The sequence below is a fragment of the Mustelus asterias genome, chromosome 28 (genome assembly GCF_964213995.1).
Source record: "Mustelus asterias chromosome 28, sMusAst1.hap1.1, whole genome shotgun sequence".
NCBI classification, from domain to species: domain Eukaryota; kingdom Metazoa; phylum Chordata; class Chondrichthyes; order Carcharhiniformes; family Triakidae; genus Mustelus; species Mustelus asterias.
This window is the reverse complement of record NC_135828.1, coordinates 22,864,648-22,886,919: the sequence shown is the minus strand read 5'-3', so window position 1 is coordinate 22,886,919 and position 22,272 is coordinate 22,864,648. Positions and strand designations below refer to the sequence as shown.

The window sequence follows — 22,272 nt, the reverse complement described above, 5'->3', positions numbered from 1 at the left end:
GACCCAGTTTCTTCCACTGATTCTGGAACTGTTGCTTCCTCTTTGGTAAATTGAGATACGGAGAGTTCTCAGGCCATTTAACTAAGAAGTGAGTGGTGAATTCACAGTCCTCACACAATGGAAAAGATCAATGGCCTTTGATTAGCGGGATCCATGGCTTAATTTTCCATTCAGTAAGTCGTGTTCATTAATCTTGGCAATTTTTGATTCTGTGATACCGGGATTCTTCAAATGCAGACTTGTTGAATTTAATACCCTAGGAGGATCATTAGCTTCTCCTGTGCAGACTGGATACTGTGACCCTCACATACTCTCAGGAAAACAAGAGTTTTGATATTTTTTCCTTTGTAATATCATTTTCTCATGTACTGGACAACAGGCTGTGATGAGAATGCTGATCCATTAAACCTCTGATCCCAATGCTATCCCTGTACAACCACCTAATGTCAGTGGGATCACCAAGATCACTCAGGCTACAGCTGTGGTGCAATCCGAACAATGACTCACGTTGTTGGAGATGTGTCCACTGATTTAAACCTGAAGGTGGCTGAAAGAAGTGCATCTAGCCACTGACAAGGCTATTGCTTGGTCTATGACTATGCACAGGGTAATTAAATAATAAGCCTGGCCAGTTCAGTTAATTCAGTACAGACTGGGCATTGTAACTGTGATTTCCTGTTCTGTATGGACAGTACTACATTTCTACTGTCTCCATCCAGTTAATCTGATAACCCTGCCTCTTCTTACCATTGTGTGTACTGTTAGCTAGAGCAAATTATTGCTGTATCTCTGGATCTTTCAGGTCATGTTTGGGACTTCAGATATCTGCTGGTCTTCCAAAATCCCATCACCGGAGATCTAGAACTACATACCACACCTTGGTCATCCTGCGAGTGTTTATTTGATGATGATGAAAGAGCCATTGCATTCAGGGCCAAGTACCAACCCAGCAAAACAGCCTCTATTAAAGTGATGGACCTTCCCATCCTGCTTCGCACTAGGTATTCAGGTGCGTACATAGCTATTTGATGGCAACAGCATCATAACCAATGGTCACACGTTTTGCTCAACAGTGAGTTGAATTCATGAGTATTTCCAATTTATTTCTCTGATGGTATTTGTGAAACAGTCAGCATTTTATTTAAGGAAGAGTTATCACTCTAATATTCTCCTCTCCTTGTCTGGCTTCAGGCCTCGGGCACCTGGCCCAAATGGCTAATATTTGTGTAAATGCATACAATGAAATTCTGAAATCTAATCCAGGGGTTCTAAGAAGAAAGAACCTACATGTATATAATGCCTTTTACAACCACACAATGTCCCAAAATGCTTCACAATCAATTAAATACTTCTGTAGTGTAGAAAATGTTGCAGCCAATTTATGCACATAACAATTGCAGAAACAGCAATCTACTAATGACCTGATTGATTGATTTATTTATTAGTGTCACAAGTAGACTTACATTAACACTGCAATGAAGTTACTGTGAAAATCCCCGAGTTGCCACACTCCGACGCCTCTTCGGGTACACTGAGGGAGAATTTAGCATGGCCAATGCACCTAACCAGCATGTATTTTGGACTGTGGGAGGAAACCGGAGCACCCGGAGGAAACCCACGCAGACACAGGAAGAATGTGCAAACTCCACACAGACAGTGACCCAAGCCGGGAATCAAACCTGGGTCCCTGGCGCTGTGAGGCTGCAGTGCTAACTACTGTGCCGCCCATAATAATCTGCTTTATGAATGTTGGTTGAGGGACACATATCAGTCAAGGGAGAATTCCTCTTGAACCATTTCTATTAATTTGAGAGGGCAAATGAGGCCTTGGGTTGACATCTGACGTATGGCATCTCCAATTGTACAGCTCTTCCACTGAAGTTCAGCCTGGATTTTGTGCTCAGACCACTGAAATATAACTTGAACCAACAACCTTCTGACTCAGGTATGAATGGTACTGACAAGGGTAATGACTCAGCCCAGTCTTAGTGTTTGTGTACTGCCCCAACTGAAATCAGCCAACTGGGACACTGGGCAATGGTGTTACTGATTTGTGCCACCAGAAGGAACAAAGGAATGGAACACTTTTGGTAAGAGTGAGCTGTGTCACTCCTCAATAACTTTGTTGCTGGTTGTAGTGTGAGACCAGATTAGCAATGTAGGAATTTCTAAAGGAAAAAGTAGATTGAAGTCCATCTAGTTTGCCTTCCATTCCTTGCAGTCAGATGTTAAGAGCTTAGGAACAGGAGTAGGCCATGCAGCCTGTCGCGCGTGCTCCACCATTCAACTTGATCATGACTGATCATCCACAATAACAGACTTTTGACGTTGAAGGTCGGGCTCTGTGATTCACTGGGGTATGGAAGCAGGTGGCAACTGTGTAAAGACAGGAAGACAGGGTTCCAGAGCACAGATATCATTCTGCAGCAAATACAAAATCCCTTTAAAGTATTCACAGCAGAGTGTCACTGGGCTCAATTCTTGTCAGTGCTGAATTGCCTGATCTTGGCTCGCTGGCAGTATGATGCCACCGAGGTGCTCTGCTCTTCATCAGTATTCGATGGCCTTTAATGGAAAAGGCAGTGAATTGAGAATGCATTCAGATTGAGCTGCAGTACCCTCCCTGCCACGGAAAGTTACCTATTACCTGCTGATGCTGGGAAGTGCTTGTTCTTGGATGGCAGACTGTCATGCTGTCTATGGTGGAAAAGCAATCACTGACAAAGCAACTCTTCAGTGGAACTGAATGACTGACACTAGATGGCATATTTGAGTTTTCATACAGAATGACACAGTTCAACCTACAATTGTCACTCAGGCTTGAACAAGTCTTCGAAATCTTTGCATAGACAGAAATGTTGGCCTTGTTGTCTACATTGAATGTGGTAGAAGAATTTTAACTTGGTGCAGTTTGTGGTGTCTGATTGCGAGTCAAATGTTACAATTAGTAAAAGTGCAAGCCTGTTGAGGATCTGGTTCCAACTTGTTGACTTCCATGTTTAACTTGAGCGCATTAAACTGCATGCACTTCTTCTTTGGGTGATGTGGGATGCCTATTAACGTATGTTGATCACTCAATTAAAGTGATAGTTCAATGTAGAACCGGAGAATCCTTACAGTGCAGAAAGAGACCATTCGGCCCATCGAGTCTGCACCAACTCATCGAAAGAACATCCCATCCAGGCCCAGAAACCGAAAGAGAAAATGCTGGAAAATCTGGCAGCAGCTGTAAGGAGAGAAAAGAGCTGACGTTTCGAGTCCAGATGATCCTTTGTCAAAGCCTCACACAGGGCACTCCCCTCTGCCCAATCCACATGACCCCACGCATTTACCATAGCTAATTTACCTAACCTACACACCTTTGGAAACTAAGGGGCAATTTAGCATGGCCTGTCCACCTAACCTGCATGTCTTTGGACTGTGGGAGGAAATTTGAGCACCCGGAGGAATCCCACACAGACACGGGGAGAACGTGCAAACTCCACACAGACAGTGACCCGAGGCTGGAATTGAACCCGGGTCCCTAGTGCTGTGAGGCAGCAGTGCTAACCACTGTGCCACCCAATTTATTTGTGCATCCATGTTTTCCCTGGGGTTCCTGAAACTCACCAGTGAAAGCAAGACAAAACCACAAAATGACAGTTAAAGGAGATAAGAGTTTACTTTTTACAGGGTTTTCAGAAAGATGGTTGACACCTTGGCTGCCTTTGATTGGACTTCAGATGAGGACCAGTATGACTAACAATAGTAATAGGAGATACTACACGTGATAAAGGGTGTACCTATTACACAACAGCTAATCAGATGTGAACATAGCCCATTTAAAAGAAGAAAAGCATTTCTCTGCTTCTTGCCTGGAGTTCCTAGCGACAGGGTTCTTGAAGGAACACGACGCAGGATACAGATCTGCAAACAATTCAGAGAATGAGGAGGAAGACCAGGAGGAGGACGATGAGAACAGTGCTGTATGAGCTGTTCTTTTTGAAGAATTCCTTTCCTAAAAGACATTTGTTGAAAAAAAATCTATTTCACAATTGATGATAGTTATCATGGTCACCATTAATAAGCATGGCTTTATTTTCCAGATTTATAAATTAAATTCAAATTTCACCAACTGTCATGAGGGAATTTGAACCCTTGCTCTCAGAGTGTTAGCCTGCGCCTCTGGATTACTAGTCCAGTGACATTACCACCATTCCACCATCTCCCCAACCCCTTAGCACAGAGAAGGTTCACCAGGTTGATACCGGAGATGAGGGGGTTAGCTTATGAGGAGAGATTGAGTAGATTGGGCCTGTACTCGTTGGAGTTTAGAAGGCTGAGGGGAGATCTTATAGAGACATATAAGATAATGAAGGGGCTCAACAGGGTAGAGGCAGAGAGATTCTTTCCACTTAGAAAGGAAACAAGAACTAGACACAGCCTCAAAATAAGGGGGAGTCAATTTAGAACAGAGTTGAGGAGGAACTTCTTCTCTCAGAGGGTAGTGAATCTCTGGAATTCTCTGCCCATTGAAGCAGTGGAGGCTCCCTCGTTAAATATGTTTTAAGTCACGGGTAGATAGATTTCTGATCAATAACGGAATTAAGGGTTATGGGGAGCGGGCGGGTAAGTGGAACTAAACCACTATCCGATCAGCCATGATCTTATTGAATGGCGAGGCAGGCTCGAGGGGCTAGATGGCCTACTCCTACTCCTATTTCTTATGTACTTATGTACTTTTTACTCCTATAGCGTTGAAAACCATTCTTATTCTAGCTCTTGAGAGTGGAGTTGAGGAATACCACCAGCACAGCACAGATATACAAGATATCTGTACATTTACACCAAATAATCATGAACACATTGTTGACAATTCCACATCTCAGAGAGCTTTTGCTATTAGTAAACTGTTAGTAAACTGGCCGTATACTTTAGAGACATTTGAATCCTGGGATATGAATTAAATAGTATTGACTATATATATATATATATATATATATATATATATATTCTGTTTGTATAATTATTTTTCAGGAAAAGAAAGAAGTTATGATATTGCTTTAATATATATATATATATATAGTGCAATATTCTGATTAGCATGTCACTGAATATGTATACAGTTAAAATACATCGGCACAGGACATGATGTCATCATGTGAGACAGCAGTGTTAACTCCTTGATAGCATGTGTAACATAGGCACTCTGCTGTAGCCCTATATAGCTATCTGTTCATCAATAAAGAGCTCAGTTGTTTGTTACCATTTATCGATGTGTGATTGGTAAGTTTATGTTAGGGGCCAGTAACACAGCAGGGTTTTAGGTCTCCTCTGTAGGACAGAATATAAATCAAGACATAATGAGGGCTTGTAAGAAAGGCACTGCAATAATTGTGGAAAATGTGAATCTTCATATGGATTGGACCAATCAAATTTGCAAAAGTAGCCTGGAGGATGAATTCATAATGTATTTGAGAGAGATTTTTTAGAATAATACACTCTGGAACCAACCAGGGAACAAGCTATTTTGAAGCTGGTAATATGTATTGAGAAAGGAGTAATTAATGACCTCTTAATAAAGGATCTTGTGGTAAGAGTAATCAGAACATGATCGAATTTCACAGTCAGTTTAAGAGTGAGAAATTTGGGTCTGAAACTGTTGTCTTAAACGTAAATAAAGTTTTGCAGACAGAGTTGACTAAGGTAGAATGTTAGAATCCATTATTATGGAGATAGTAGCAAGCTACTTAGAAAATAATCGTTGAAGCAAGCAGAGTTAACATTGTTTTGTGCAAGGAAAGCCTTGTTTGACAAATTTATTAGAGTTCTCTGAGGATCTCATAAGGAAGGTGACTAAATCTTATAGGCAGGGTGAATACATCTGTACCAGCAGATGTACAGGTAGAGTATCTGTTACCTGAAATACTCTGGCCAAACATGTTTCAAATTTTAGATAATTTTGTATTTTTGGATGCCACATAATAACTATAGTCTACAGTAAAGAAAATAAGATCAGCAAACAGAAAATAACAAAAGATAAAGAAAAGCTGGCAACACCTCAAGCATTCCAGCGACTTCACATTGGAACCAGTGGAGGCCTTATCTGAAAGCTTGTCTATTGCAAAATGTGTGAATTGTTTCAGAGAAATCACTTTGTATTTCTTGGCAATGCTCCTCGGCTTAGAAATAGAAATTAAACCCTACAGCACAGAAAGAGGCCATTCGGCCCATCGAGTCTGCACCGACCACAATCCCACCCAGGCCCTACCCCCATATCCACCCACTAATCTACGCATCCCAGGACACTAAGAGCAATTTTAGCATGGCCAATCAACCTAACCCGCACATCTTTGGACTGTGGGAGGAAACCGGAGCACCCGGAGGAAACCCACGCAGACACGAGGAGAATGTGCAAACTCCACACAGACAGTGACCCGAGCCGGGAATCGAACCCAGGTCCCTGGAGCTGTGAAGCAGCAGCGCTAACCACTGTGCTACCGTGCCGCCCAAAAGGTCAAGGACTTCCCATGCTAAAGGTCGATGAGATTCAAAACAAGTATCTGACAAAGGGTCATCCAGACTCGAAACATTGGCTCTATTCTCTCTCCACAGATTCTGTCAGACCTGCTGAGATTTTCCAGCATTTTCTGTTATTGTTTCAGATTCCAGCATCTGCAGTATTTTGCGTTTATATATTTTTTTATTTGTTTGGTTTTCGGATTTATAGATAATGGCTGTTCAACCTGCAGCATATTTGAATTTCCAAAACGTGCCACATAAAAAAGTTACAGCAAAAGATAAGACTACATGTTACTATAGGATGGCACAGTGGTTAGCACTGCTGCCTCACAGCGATAGGGACCCGAGTTCGATTCCTGGCTTGGGTCACTGTCTGTGTGGAGTTTGCACATTCTCCCTGTGTCTGCGTGGGTTTCCTCCGGGTGCTCTGGATTCCTCCCACAGTCCAAAGATGAACGGGTTAGGTTGATTGGCCATGCTAAATTGCCCCTAGTGTCAGGTGGATTAGCAGGGTAAATATGTGGGGCTACGGGGATAGGGCTGGGTGGGATTGTAGTCGGTGCAGATTCGATGGGCTGAATAGCCTCCTTCTGCACTGTAGGGATTCTATGCTGATATATTCCATGAAGTGGAGATGCCGGCGTTGGACTGGGGTAAACACAGTAAGAAGTTTAACAACACCAGGTTAAAGTCCAACAGGTTTATTTGGTGGATAAACCTGTTGGACTTTAACCTGGTGTTGTTAAACTTCTTACTATATTCCATGAATACAGGACTGACTAACTGGAAGCAGAGAGTTGGGATACATGGTCTGTTTTTAGGTTGGCAAACTGTAACTATTGGAGTGCCGCAGAGGCCTCAACTATTCCCAATCTATATTAATGACTTGGATGAAAGTACAGACTGTATTAAAATTTGCTGTTGATACAAAGATAGGTAGGAAAGCAAAATTTGAGGGGAATACACAGAATCTGCAAAGGGAGGTAGATAGGTTAAGGGAGTGGGAAAAATATTGGCAGATGAAATAGGTGGAAAAATGTGAGGTTACCACTTTGGTAGGGACAGACAAGCAGAATATTAATTAAATGGAGAGAGATTGCTGAATGCTGCAGCACAGAGGGATCTGGATGTCCACGTGAGCATGCATAACAGCAAGTAATTAGGAAGGCATAGATAATGTTGACCTTTATTGCAAGGAGGATGGAGTATAAAAGCTGAGAAGTCTTGCTATAGCTGTACAGGGCCTTGGTGTGACCACACACTGAGTAAAATCAGATCTTGGGAATTAATTTTACAGTTTCATTTCCAGCTCTCCAAATACAGCCCATTTTAATTACTTCCTGCCTATAACTTTTATACTCATCTTCCTTATGTAACTATCCAGTCCCTTTGAAAGCTGTAAGTGATTTAGTATCAATCATACTTGTGACAAAGTATCTCGCACTCCATTTTTTTCCAATCCCTTTTATGGCCGTTATGTTTACCTGTAATAGAAACATAGAAACATAGAAGATAGGAGCAGGAGGAGGCCGTTTGGCCCTTCAAGCCTGCTCCGCCATTTCTTACGATCATGGCTAATCATCCAACTCAATAGCCTAATCCTGCTTTTTCCCAATAACTTTTGATCCCATTTGCCCCAAGTGCTATATCCAGCCGCCTCTTGAATGCAATAAATGTTCTAACCTCAACTACTTTCTGTGGTAATAAATTCCACAGACTCACCACTCTTTGGGTGAAGAAATGTCTCCCCACCTCCATCCTAAATGGTCTACCCCGAATCCTCAGACTGTGACCCCTGGTTCTGGACTTCCCCACCATCGGGAACATCCTCCCTGCATCTACCCTGTCTAGACCTGTTAGAATTTTATAAGTCTCTGTGAGATCCCTCCTCGTTCATCTAAACTCCAGCGGAAACAATCCTAACCTAGTCAATCTCTCCTCATACATCAGTTCCGCCATCCCCAGAATCAGCCTGGTAAACCTTCACTGCCCTCCCTCGAGAGCAAGAACATCCTTCCTCAGATAATGACCACTCTGTTCTACTTTCCAACCAATAGAAGTAACTTCTCTATATACCCAATAATTGTCATAAGAGTAGTTCATTCAAACTGATGCAGACCATCATGTAACTGCTGTTAATTGAGATCAGATTCATTGATGGGACCGTCCCTACAGCTGACACTAGCTGACAAGAGATTATTGAATGCATCCTGATACAGTGAATCTCGCACTATGTGGATTTTAGAAACACTTTACAATCAATTCTGCATCACTGATTAGTGTGTCAGAGCTAACAATCTCCTCCTTCATTTGGATAAAATGGTTAAAGGAGACTGTCTGTATATAAATGTGTACACAGAATCATTTATTATGTTCATTGTGCACATTCTGCAAAGCCTCATTGAGTTAATATTTTAAATCCTTCCAGTACCATTGGCCAGGTATCATTCTCTTTTTGTGTGCTTTGTTTCATACTTTAACTGAAAAATGTAAACTGTGAAACAAGATAACAAATAAGCGTTGAGTATTTTCCCATTGAGAAATCTCTGTGGAGGACCAGAGCTCTGTGTCAGGATACTACAGGAACAGAAAGGAGCAGAAGCGAAAATGATGGAAACCAAGAACTAATGATTAGGTGACACCAAGGTTGAACTTTAAAGACTGATAAATGAATGGTGTTCAGTAGGTATGATTTCCTGAGAAAAATGAAGTTCTGTGCCTGACAAATGTAAAGAAAATAATCTTGAGGCAGACTGGCTCAAGTGACCCATTCACTAATAACTGACAAGTCCATAACCACCGCCCCCTTACTCTAGATTCCCTAGTCAGGGGAAACAATGTATTAGTTATCTACCCTGTCAAGCCCTTCTTAACCTTAAACATTTTAAAAGTTTCATAGAGTCATAGAGGTTTACAGCATGGAAACAGGCCCTTCAGCACAACTTGTCCATGCAGCCCAGTTTTTAACCACTAAACTAGTCCCAGTTGTCCACGTTTGGCCCATATCCCTCTATACCCATCTTACCCATGTAACTGTCTAAATGCTTTTTAAAAGACAAAATTGTACCCATCTCTACTACTACCTTTGGCAACTTGTTCCAGACACTCACCACCCTCTGAGTGAAAAAATTGCCCCTCTGGATCCTTTTGTATCTCTCCCCTCTCACCTTAAACCTATGCCCTCTAGTTTTAGACTCCCCTACCTTTTCACGCTACTTCCAACTCCTTATCTTGTGTATTAACCTTTTGTATGGCACCTTATTGAATGCCTTTTGGAAATCCAAATATACTATATCTACTGGTTTCCCTTTATCTATTTTACTAGTTACATCCTCAAACATCCTTTCATAAATCAAGTCAAATCAAAATGGTTTTATTATTGTCACATGTATTATTATACAGTGAAAAGTATTGTTTCTTGCGCGCTATACAGACAAAACATACCGTATATAGAGAAGGAAAGGAGAGGGTGCAGAATGTAGTGTTACAGTCATAGCTAGGGTGTAGAGAAAGATCAACTTAATATAAGGTAGGTCCATTCAAAAGTCTGATGGCAGCAGGGAAGAAGTTGTTCTTGAGTTGGTTGGTACATGATCTCTGACTTCTGTATCTTTTTCCTGTCGGAAGAAGGTGAAATAGAGAATGTTTGGGGTGCGTGGGGTCCTTGATTATGTTGACTTGTTCTAATGATACCGTGCTTTTTTAAGTGCACTGTTAAGAACATAAGAACATAAGAAATAGGAGCAGGAGTAGGCCATCTAGCCCCTCGAGCCTGCCCCGCCATTCAATAAGATCATGGCTGATCTGACGTGGATCAGTACCACTTACCCGCCTGATCCCCATAACCCTTAATTCCCTTACCGATCAGGAATCCATCCATCCGCGCTTTAAACATATTCAGCGAGGTAGCCTCCACCACCTCAGTGGGCAGAGAATTCCAGAGATTCACCACCCTCTGGGAGAAGAAGTTCCTCCTCAACTCTGTCTTAAACCGACCCCCCTTTATTTTTGAGGCTGTGTCCTCTAGTTTTAACTTCCTTACTAAGTGGAAAGAATCTCTCCGCCTCCACCCTATCCAGCCCCCGCATTATCTTATAAGTCTCCATAAGATCCCCCCTCAAGGGATTAAGCTTTCCTTAATAATAAATTCCACCACTTTCCCAATAACTAATGTCCAAATAATTAAGTTCATTGTTATCTCTGTGTCTCTTTGCAGGAAGTGTTCGATTGAAGACTCACATAGTAGCAATGCAGTGGAATGCCCATTCTACCCTTACTCCCTTATTCACGATGGATGCCATCACTCCGATGGAGACAGTTTTTGCCTCTCTCTCCCATTTTACATACTCAGGCTGTGGAAACTGTGGATCTGAACTGGGACTTGATGAAAATGGCATCTACCAGCAATGTATTCCATGCTTACCAAATAGCAACCTGCAAATCTTTTACCGGTAAGAATTCTATCCAAAACTTCTCTCCTATGGTCCCCACATCACGTATTCATGAAGGAAGATAAACAGGAAAGTGTTAGAAGGCTGTAAGTGGGTCGTGCAATAATTCGATAACCTATAAGAAGAAACAACACAGATAATTGTGAAAATGTATATGCGAAAACCCGAAACTATAGGGCCATGAAGATAAGATAAATTCAGGGAAATTTCTTTACACTGAGTGACGAAAATGTGAATTTTGCTACCATGTGAGGTAGGGAAGGTGAATAGTATAAATAGATTTCAGGGGAAGCTAGGCAAGTATGTGGAAGAAAGCAATAGAAGGATGCCCTGGTGAAGTGAGAGAAGGCTTGTGTGGAGAGAAACATTGAAATAAACTCTATGAGGCTGTATTTATAATGTAAAATTATTTACAGTTCTATTTAATGTGGCAAACAAAGATCTTCACATGTCACCATAGTGTTTAAAATTTGTGTGTGTAGATCTGGTGAGGTAATTGGGCCAAAAATGAGCCTTCCTTTTGACACAGTCCTTGCCTAACTCCAGTGGGAATGTGCTGAATGGAGTGAAAGTCAGACCAGTTACTTCAGGGCCTTGTAAGGTCCACAGCCTCCAATTGCCCATCAATAGGCCAGTGATATAGAAACGGAGGGGCAGTTCTATTATCATTGGTTAACATGTCCTGAACCTGGCAGCGGATTGAGTTATGATTGCTAACCAGTGTGCCTTGTGAAAGCCTGCCAACTGGTGCTTGCGGACTACTTCAGGCATCCAGACCATTAACATGTGTTTGATCACGGATCTTCCTTGAAAATATTCACCACCTTTTTCTAATGAGACAGATGGGGCCACTGACATTTTTCGGCGGAGGGGGATCCCAAATAATCAACCAAAAACCTACAAGATCTTACTGATTTTCTGCCCTCGGGAGGGTGGGGTGGGCAGGTGCAGAGTGGGGCCCTGAATGCACCCCTACTGACACAGTCACCTACCATTAGAACACCTCCTGTGAATTCTAGTGGGGCCAGCGGAAGAGGTCTCAGAAAGATGATTGCCTCTAATCTTTGGCCCGACTGACTTTTTGATCAGGTTGGAGGTAGGAGCAAGCAGTGCAGAGGGAGGGTTAATTAGCATCAAACCCAACTCCTACATTACCTGAGTGCCTCCTGGAGTAGAAGTCAAGGACCTTTACAATGGCTCTAACCCTGTGTTTATTTGTGAGGCAGTGACTCACATCATCAGCATGAATGGAAAAAGCAATTGCTCTACTCCCTGCACTAATGGTCATGTTATTGATTTGCCAGACTAAGTCCCCTCAGATGAAAAATTTGAGCCAGCAATCAAAAAAAAAGGAAAGTTCCACCCATTAACTTTGAAAATCCCAAGCTTAGTTGTCTCCTCACTGTACATGTTACAGCAGGAGTCACTGCGTAGCATTCTGAGGTAAACAAACTGGCTGATACTTCCCCTATCCTTTAGTAAGGGAAGCTCCAATGATCAGCTACTGTGAAGCATAGAATGGGGATCAATTATGAACCTCCTTGATCTGTCCCATGTTGTAAGGAGTTTCCCATCACCTAAATACGTTCAAAGCTATCGTTTTGTTACAAGTGCCACCTGCTGGTGCAACATTTTCTGCAGTCACTTGATGCACACCCATCATCTGTGCTTTTATTTCCAACAAGCTATCTTCAGATGTCCCTCTCTTATAACAAAAATAAACTATAGGGTTCCTTGAATCATACTTAGCTCCCATACTACCTTATTTAGTATCTTGAGGAGTATCTCTTTTCATTTCTGCTACCTCAGTGTAAGCAGTATTCGGTTCATTATCAGACCTTGATTCTCTGCAGTTTCTGTGTGGATTTACAAAAATAGCCTGCTGCCACTCATGTTTGTGAGTTAATTCATAGTCATCAGCTATTATAGTGCTGCTTTTATCTGAGAAACATTTTGATCTTCTCACTGGGGCCTTATTTTTAAAAGGACACTATTTTTAAATTCTTCCATCAGCATTACCTCTCTAAGGGTTTCAAAATTCCAAATCAATCTTCATAGCCCTTTGGCAAATATCAAATATAGTTTCCTTTTTTTTCTAGCAAATTTCACAAAATGATTCTGTTTCTTCCTTAGATTTTTAAATTTTTGTCAGTAAGCTTCCCGAACTAACTCATGCACTTTGAGAATAGCATCCTTCAATGTCTCACAGTCACTCATCTGTGCATCTGAAAGCAACAGATGTTCAATTTCTCCATGAACATGTTTTGCAACTCCCTCCCTAACAGCACTGTGGGTGTACCTACACCACATGGACTGCAGCAGTTCAAGAAGGCAACTAACCACCTCCACCTCAAGAGCAATGAGGGATGGGCAATAAATGCTGGCAGTGACACCCAAATCTTTGAATAAAAAAAGCTTTCCTGTAGACATTGTAACTTTGTAGCAATTTTCTCAAACAATGCAAAATACCTTTCAACTCCTTCCTCACTGAATTTTGGCACCAGACAAATATTTCTTGCCATATCCAAACCAGGAATTAAATCTGAATCATTGTCAAGTTTCCCTGCTGTCCCCAGTTGGTGTAATTGAAGTTTTTCTCTATCCAGGTCTCTGGGATTTAAGATTTTCTTCTCCCTCTTGCTCTTGAAAACTCAAGTTCAAATTTTATATTTCCTTTCTCTCTCTCTTTTGAATTCATTATTTTTCATTTCTCTCTCTTTCAGGTTCCTGTCTTTCTGACTCAAATTCCAATTGTCGCATTTGCAGCTGAATTCCAACTTGTGAGCTATAAAAATTCAGGTGTTCAGCCAAGACCTCAACAACTTCTATCATTTTAGCTCCCACTTTTAAATCTATTTTCTATTTCTCTCATACTGCCATCAGTTAGGCTTTTGTTAATTGTTGCAGGGTACTCAGCTTGGTCCTCACTTTCAACTAATGTTTCAGCAATTGGAGTAAGGCACATTGCACTGAATACAGAAACAGTAACTGTGAAATCTTGTTAGTTTAAACTCTGACAAATCCCAGTGTACTCATTCCCAGCCTCTGGATTTGCATCCTGTAAGACCCCCAATTTGTTACGATCCCGTGGAGACCAATAACTTTAAATAAAAATTGAATTCCCAATGACTGACTTAAAGGAATTGCATGACAACTTTTAAGACTTGTACAGATAACAACCCAGCTAAAAGCAATATTAACTAAATGTTACTTATGGGCAACTAATGCCCTAACCTACAGAAAAGATTTATTAACATATTAAAATGACCAGTAACCCCATGCTGCATATATACTTTACCATACACTTTCCACAGAATTGCAATCATTCCAGGAAACAGTCTAAAGTTGCCAGCTCCCTGTTTCACCGAGTTGTAGCATTCAGTGACTGTTGGGCATCCTCTCTGTCCCCTGAGAATTCCCCAACTGGCTTTCAGCAGTAAGGCCCCGGCTGGTGATTTCTCCTCCCAGTCTCACCAGGGCAAATCTTCCAGTGTCCTTAAAATGCTGCAGCTCCCTTCTCTTAGAGCAGTGGACAAGCTTCTCCCAACTTTCTGCCCGATAGCTAACAGCCTTTTTCCTCTGCAGACCACAGCAACTGCATCTCCCTCTGTCTCTCCTCTTTCTTTCTCTCTCTCCCCCTCTCATCTTTGTTTCCCTCTTCCTCTGTTCGTCTGCCTCTTTCTGTCTTTGTTCAAAGTTTCTGAGACAGAAAATCAGCAGTAATAAGAACATTTGCTTCTACCTTTGCATTCAGATGTTAAAATCTAGCACATGCTTTTCAACAGTTTCTGACCTGGGTCCCTGTCCCCATGGTAACCAAGCCATACTGGCTTGCTGTGGGCCAAACTCATAGCAGATCATAGGACTCTCTTCATTAGCCCATTTTACCTTAAATTGAAGAGACAGTCCAAAACATAATCATTTTATAAAAGCATTCATTTGTAGCAATCAGTGCAATCCAACATAAGTATGTCAACAGTGTACGTAGCCTGAAGAGATGTCAGGAGACCCCTGCACATTGCCAATCAGTCAGTAGCAAGCTCTGGAGTTGGTTTGGAATGTCGGCTTGACATTATGTTTTCTTTGTGTTTTCCCAGGCCCACGATGCTTGTAATAACAGACCAAGATTCCCGGATTGATGTCCGTATCTCATCCAAACTCATGGAGAAGATATTTCTTAATATTCCTCCTGCCTGGCTAAGCAGACTCATAGGTATCTGATCTCAACTTGTATCTTGAGTAAAGGATATTGTCAAGATAGTCAGACAGTAGAAGGGAAACAAGGTCGAGAAGCAGGAATGTTTACGGAGGTCATTCCAGAGCTTAAAGCTTTGGTAGCTTTTTGGTATTATTCTGCACATCTGTTATTTCTATCAAAGTGCTTAACCTCACATTTTCCCATATTATATTTCCACATCTGCCATGTTCCTGTCCACTCACTGGCTGGGATTTTCCAGCCCCTCCCACAGAAGATAGCATTGAGGTAGCCATAAATTCATTTTCTTACGGTGGGACCAGAAGACCCTAGCAGTGGGCAGGGCTGGAAAATTCTGCCCACTATGTCTGTCCAAATACTCTTGAAGCCGCTTCGCATTTTCTTCACGACACACATTCCCACCTAGCTTTGTGTTACTTGGAAATATTACACTTGGGCCTCATATCTAATTCATTGATATATATTGTGAGCAAGTACTAATTCTTGCAACACCCCACTAGTCAGGGCCAACCAATGCAAGATTAAAATCAGGGATACTTAGAAAGCTGACCAGTAACTGCATATATATTTCACAGAAAGCAGATCGTTGGTAGCCTAGAGTGTTTTGGGACTGGAGAACATTGTAGACGTAGGGAGGGATGAAACCTTGGAGGGATTTAAAAACAAGGGTGAAAATTTTAAAATCGAAGACTTACTTAATTGTGAGCCAGTGTTGGTCATTGGGCAGTTGGCGAATGGGATATGATGCGAGTCAGCATGGAGCCTGCAGAGGTTTGAATGACACAAAGCTAACAAAGAGTGGAACGTGTAAGGCCGGCCAGAAGTGTTTTGGCCTAGTCAAGCCTAGGGGTGACCAAGGAGAAGGGTTTCCTCAGCAAATGAACTGGGGCAGAGCAGTGGGGCGATGCTACAGAGTTGGAAGTAGGCGGCCTTATTGATACACAGATATGTGATCAGAAGTTCATATTAGGACCAAGTACAACACGAAGGTTAATTGGAAATAGGAAATCAAGGGTGGCATTCGAATCCAAACCCAATTTGTCCCTTTAATTTTTCCAATATCACACACCTGGTTTCGGAAAGCTCAAATAATCATTTTATCCATTGATCTGTGCTCTTCGGTGGCATTATAACTGAAATTTCTTTCCCCTTTATTCTTTCTCGGGATGTGGGTGCCACCGGCAAGGCCAGCACTTATTGCCCATCCCTAATTTAAGTGACATCCTTGGCCATTTCAGAGGGCAGTTAAGAGTCAATCACATTGTTGTGGGTCTGGAGTCACCTGTAGGCCAGACCAGATAAATGAGGCAAATTTCCTTCCCAAAGGACATTAGCCAACGAGAGGGGTTTTTAACAGCAATCATTGATGGTTTCCTGGTTACGTTTACTGAGACTAGTTTTCAATTCCCGATTTATTTTTATTTATTTTTTGTTTATATCCAATTCAATCCAATCAAAGTCCAATTCAGAGTCTCATCAAGTGAGACATTCCCGATCCAAGCTGACAAGACCAGGCCTCTCACCTCCTGCTTTGGGCTTGATCTACATGATCCAAGCTGATTGGAGCAGGCATTGCACCTCCTCCAAAGCTTGATCTCATTTGCATCTCCTGTGTTCCCCCAGAGAATTAGGCTGGGCCTCTGGGTTACTAGTCCAGTGACGTTATCATTATGCCTCCACCTTACCCCCGCTGTCATCCTGTCTGGTCAGCAGAGCAGTTGCATTACATGGTTAGTTCATTGTTCTGTTTCACAATGAAAATCAATATTAAAATTGAAAGGGTCTCGATGAATCTGTTTGCAAGCTCAATCACTGAAATGCTGGGTTTGTGTGTTGCAGGGCCATCTGATAAGGTGACATATGGGATGGTGATAGCAGATTTGTGCTGCTCGTTGTTTGCAGACCCCAGTGACTGTTACGTGCTGACATTGCAGAGCCAGTTCTATCTGGATGAAAACAGCATCGCCATGAAACAAGAATTCTATTTGTTGGATTTCCACCCTGATCATTAACCTCTGAGTTTGTTAGAAAGTGAAAGGTGAATTTACCAATCCCAAGCTCCCTGGGTGGCCTGTGGGGGTGGTGTGGGACCAGTGTATGTCAGGAGGGTTTTTAAAAAAATTCATACATGGGATGTGGGTGTCGCTGGCTGGACCAGCATTTATTGCCCATCCCTGAGAGCAGTTGAGAGTCAACCACATTGCTGTCGATCTGGAGTCACATGTAGGCCAGACCGGGTAAGGATGGCGGATTTCCTTCCCTAAAGTGAACCAGATGAGTTTTTACAGCAATCGACAATGGTGTCATGGTCATCATTAGATTTCTAATTCCAGATTTTTATTGCTGTGGTAATGGCACTGTGCAGGGAAAACCTCCTGTCCTTTCTCAAGACGACAGCAGTCATGCTCCCAACACTGCCTGTCAACCAGCCCAAACTGCTGCCGCACATGGCAAACTTGCTATCCAAAACTGGGTTGTCAAGGCTCAGAGCTCTCGATGGCAACCTGCAAGACCATCCAATGAAACCTAACAGCCTTCAACCAGCCATACTGCAGTCACTGAGTTAACACTGCATAGGAGCACTAAGTGAGGCAAAGGCATCTTCAAGTTAGGCACAAAGAGAACACACTAGGCTGTATATCTGTTTTTTGTGTACAATTGGATGTATTCTTGGATAAAGATGTTATGTAAAGGTTTTTGTTTGTGGCTTTTATTGTTGGATTATGGCCGAGGGGACCCAGTGATGGAACTTCCAGGTAAGCGTGCAGCCACTTGGAAAGGTAGGTCAAGTAAAACTGTCTCAGTGGAAGCAGAGCCACGTACTCTGTTCTCCAACAGCCTATCCGGTTACAAGAGATCCAAGATGTCTCCTCCCTACCTCCTATTCCTCCTCCAACGCCTCCTTGTGTTCTGAAGATGGCCTCTGGATTTCTGGAGGTAATAGCTGTGCCCTCATAATGACTGGGTTTTGGAGAATGTGGCAGACCACCACAAACTTGAAGGCCTGATCTGGACTGTAGTGCATTGCTCCCGCTATATGGTCAAGACAGTGGAATCACTGTTTGAGGAGGCTGATAGATTGCTTGATGATGTTCCGGGTGGCTCCACTGTTCTTGTTGCAGGCCTACTCTGCTTGGGAGATGGAAAGATGAAAAGGTGCAATTAGCCACACGTAGTGAAGGATAGCCTTTACCCAGGGCGACCAGCCTCTGGTTCTTCTAGGAGGGCTGAAGAAGCAATACAACTGATGCCAGGATAGCAGGAACTCACTCAGCTGAAGATCTCTTGGTGCAGTCACATACAAATGCACATTTTTTTTTAACCAAAGCCCTTATGATTCTTGTGGTTCTCCCCTTTGTTATGGGAGCCTCTGCACATGGCTTCATCAAGATAACAAAACATGAGCAAGGGAAGACCAGTAAATATCAACATTTTCTCTCCACATGCCACTTGGACTTCCTAGGTGGAATTTTCCCATCCCCGCGCCACAGGAATCATAACCGGTGGGACATGGACCATGCAAAGGTGCATTGACCTCGGGCGGGATTTTCCAGTCGCAGCCGGAAAATCCTGCTGCCTGTCTTTCTTGACCTCATAATAATTGCCGCTGTAATTGGTCCATTGGTCCCTCCGGTCTGCCTAGATATTTCTTTCCACGTAAACTACTTGGTTTAATTTCACTGCTCTGCACTTTATGATTATCTTAAATTTGTGTTATATTTTGAAAATATCTCAACCGGTGAAAGAAACCTATCATTATCCTAATATTCATGACCTTGCAGACTAACCCTCCCAGTGATTTTTCCTCATTTCATCAAGAAGTTTGTGGTCTATATTCAGCTCCTCCCCAACTGCCTCATGTTGGACATTAGGTAAAACTGTTGGGAATGTGGCTGAAAATGCAAGCTTCACCATTCTGCGTGGGCCTCTTCACTGCACTAATATTGTTCTCTCTTCCTATGACAAACTCTTGCTGGATAAAGTTCCATGGGCAATGTCTTCCTCCGTGAAATGCCACTTGCCCAGACTGTACACATTGGCAGACTGTTTTACCATTGGGGCCTGACTCTGTTGTCTGTGCTGTGGATCATCCAGAGAGGAGTCGCTGAATAACAATCAGGGGCAGTCTTTTCCTGTTCCGTTCTAAGGTCCACTGAGGAAAATTGTAGAACCTTACCACTGCAGATTAGCTAACTCAAAATATCCGACTTGAAACCTAAGGTGAGCTGCGTGGTTTTAGTACCATAATACCTGAGCAACTTGGGCTACCAGTTTGGACTGCCTCACTAAACAGGCTGTTATTCCAGCTTTTCCCATGTCCAGTGGTTTCTGCAGCTGTTATGTGTCCATAACTCAGGATCAATCAGGATTTTCAAACTGAAAATCCAAGCAGCACAATTGCCTGTTATGTTTCCATAACTGATTGCATGGGGTAGTTTGTGTTGGGCAACTATACGGATCCGTAGGAGGGAACTGGGTGCTGCATGAGGAGGGAACGGAGTCTGCGTGAGGAGGGACCTGGGTGCTGCGTGAGGAGGGAACGGAGTCTGCGTGAGGAGGGACCTGGGTGCTGCGTGAGGAGGGACCTGGGTGCTGCGTGAGGAGGGAACGGAGTCTGCGTGAGGAGGGACCTGGGTGCTGCGTGATGAGGGAACTGGGTGCTGCATGAGGAGGGAACGGAGTCTGCGTGAGGAGGGAACTGGGTGCTGCATGAGGAGGGAACGGAGTCTGCATGAGGAGGGATCTGGGTGCTGCATGAGGAGGGAACGGAGTCTGCATGAGGAGGGACCTGGGTGCTGCGTGATAAGGGAACAGGGTGCTGCGTGAGGAGGGAACGGAGTCTGCGTGAGGAGGGATCTGGGTGCTGCGTGAGGAGGGAACGGAGTCTGCGTGAGGAGGGACCTGGGTGCTGCGTGATGAGGGAACTGGGTGCTGCGCGAGGAGGGAACGGAGTCTGCGTGAGGAGGGATCTGGGTGCTGCATGAGGAGGGAACGGAGTCTGCGTGAGGAGGGATCTGGGTGCTGCGTGAGGAGGGAACGGAGTCTGCGTGAGGAGGGACCTGGGTGCTGCGTGATGAGGGAACTGGGTGCTGCGTGAGGAAGGAACGGAGTCTGCGTGAGGAGGGATCTGGGTGCTGCATGAGGAGGGAACGGAGTCTGCGTGAGGAGGGAACTGGGTGCTGCATGAGGAGGGAACGGAGTCTGCGTGAGGAGGGATCTGGGTGCTGCGTGAGACTTTCTTTGTTTCAAGCTTCTTCCATGCGATTAACTACAAGGAGAAATTCAGAATGACATGGTTGATTTTTTTTTCTGATGATCTCGGCTTTATTTAATGCGATTCGAGATTATAATTCACTTACTGCTAAATATCACGTAGTGTGTTACATCACAACATCGATTCTACGGTTACAACAGGTACAGAGTTACAGAATACAGTATCACCAGGACACAGTTATAACAAGTACAGAGTGGAAGAATACAGTATCACCAATTCTACAGTTATAACAGGTACAGAGTTACAGAATACAGTATCACCAGGACACAGTTATAACAAGTACAGAGTGGAAGAATACAGTATCACCAATTCTACAGTTATAACAGGTACAGAGTTACAGAATACAGTATCACCAATACAGTTATAACAAGTATAGAGTAACAGAATACAGTATCACCAATTCTACAGTTATAACAGGTACAGAGTTACAGAATACAGTATCACCAGGACACAGTTATAACAAGTACAGAGTAACAGAATACAGTATCACCAATTCTACAGTTATAACAGGTACAGAGTTACAGAATACAGTATCACCAATACACAGTTATAACAAGTACAGAGTAACAGAATACAGTATCACCAATTCTACAGTTATAACAGGTACAGAGTTACAGAATACAGTATCACCAGGACACAGTTATAACAAGTACAGAGTGGAAGAATACAGTATCACCAATTCTACAGTTATAACAGGTACAGAGTTACAGAATACAGTATCACCAATACACAGTTATAACAAGTACAGAGTAACAGAATACAGTATCACCAATTCTACAGTTATAACAGGTACAGAGTTACAGAATACAGTATCACCAGGACACAGTTATAACAAGTACAGAGTGGAAGAATACAGTATCACCAATTCTACAGTTATAACAGGTACAGAGTTACAGAATACAGTATCACCAATACACAGTTATAACAGGTACAGAGTCACAAAATACAGTATCACCAGGACACAGTTATAACAAGTACAGAGTTGCAGAATACTGTATCACCAATTCTACAGTTGTAACGGACAGTGTTATAGAATACAGTATCACCAATTTTGCAGTGTATAACAGGAACAGTATTATAAACAACATCAATTCTGCATAGTGTATAACATGTACAGTATTATAGACTGCAATATCACCACTTCAGTAAATTGTATAACAAGTACAGTGTTATAAACTACAATATCACCAATTCTGCACAGTGTTTGACAGGTAGTGTTACAAACTACAGCATCAATTTCTGAACAGTGTACAACATGCACAATATTATAGACTACAATATTACCAGTTCTGTAAATTGTATAACAGGTGCAGTGTTACAGGCTATAGTATCACAGGTTCTGCACTTTGTTACAGACTACAGATGACAAGCTGTTTATTAGAAAATGTTACTTGCATAACAGTAGTAGAAAGCACTGTATTTGTGTATAAATCACCACCATGAAAATAAAACACTCAGCGGACATGATCTGAAAGCTGCTATACAGGATTTCATGTCAGAGGCGTTGTAGGAACATACAATATCCTTCAGCACCAGAGGCATCCCGGCTCTTGAGTAGCTGTTACAAGCTCTTGATCAGTGCATGCAGCTGTTTTGCAAACACCTTTAGTTTGTTAATCTTCTCGTGCCCCACCGCCACTACAAGCGAGGATGGAGAATGTGGCGCTCAGCCAAAACTCCGTTCACTGCAGCGAGACCAGAGAATTCTGGCTGTGGTGTTCTACTACTGGGATCTGTGTTGGGCTTCAACTAATCACTGTATTTACTACTGACTTAAATGATACCACTGATATGAAGAATAGGCAGTATTGTAGGCAATGTGGATGCAA

General features: G+C 42.7%; 1 protein-coding gene across 7 annotated transcripts in view; it reads left to right on the top strand.

Moving 5' to 3' along the window:
- shld2 (shieldin complex subunit 2) overlaps window positions 1-22,272 on the top strand; it is a 137,577-nt gene that overhangs the window by 73,662 nt on the left and 41,643 nt on the right. For 4 of the 7 annotated variants that reach the window (XM_078199687.1, XM_078199689.1, XM_078199688.1 and 1 more), the window contains 3 exons: window positions 803-1,009; window positions 10,718-10,952; window positions 15,050-15,165. In XM_078199687.1, coding sequence (XP_078055813.1) covers window positions 803-1,009; window positions 10,718-10,952; window positions 15,050-15,165 — 558 coding nt within the window. Of the gene's footprint in view, window positions 1-802; window positions 1,010-10,717; window positions 10,953-15,049; window positions 15,166-17,007; window positions 17,865-22,272 lie in introns of those variants that run through there. The other 3 variants (XM_078199693.1, XM_078199691.1, XM_078199692.1) reach the window with 1 other exon arrangement.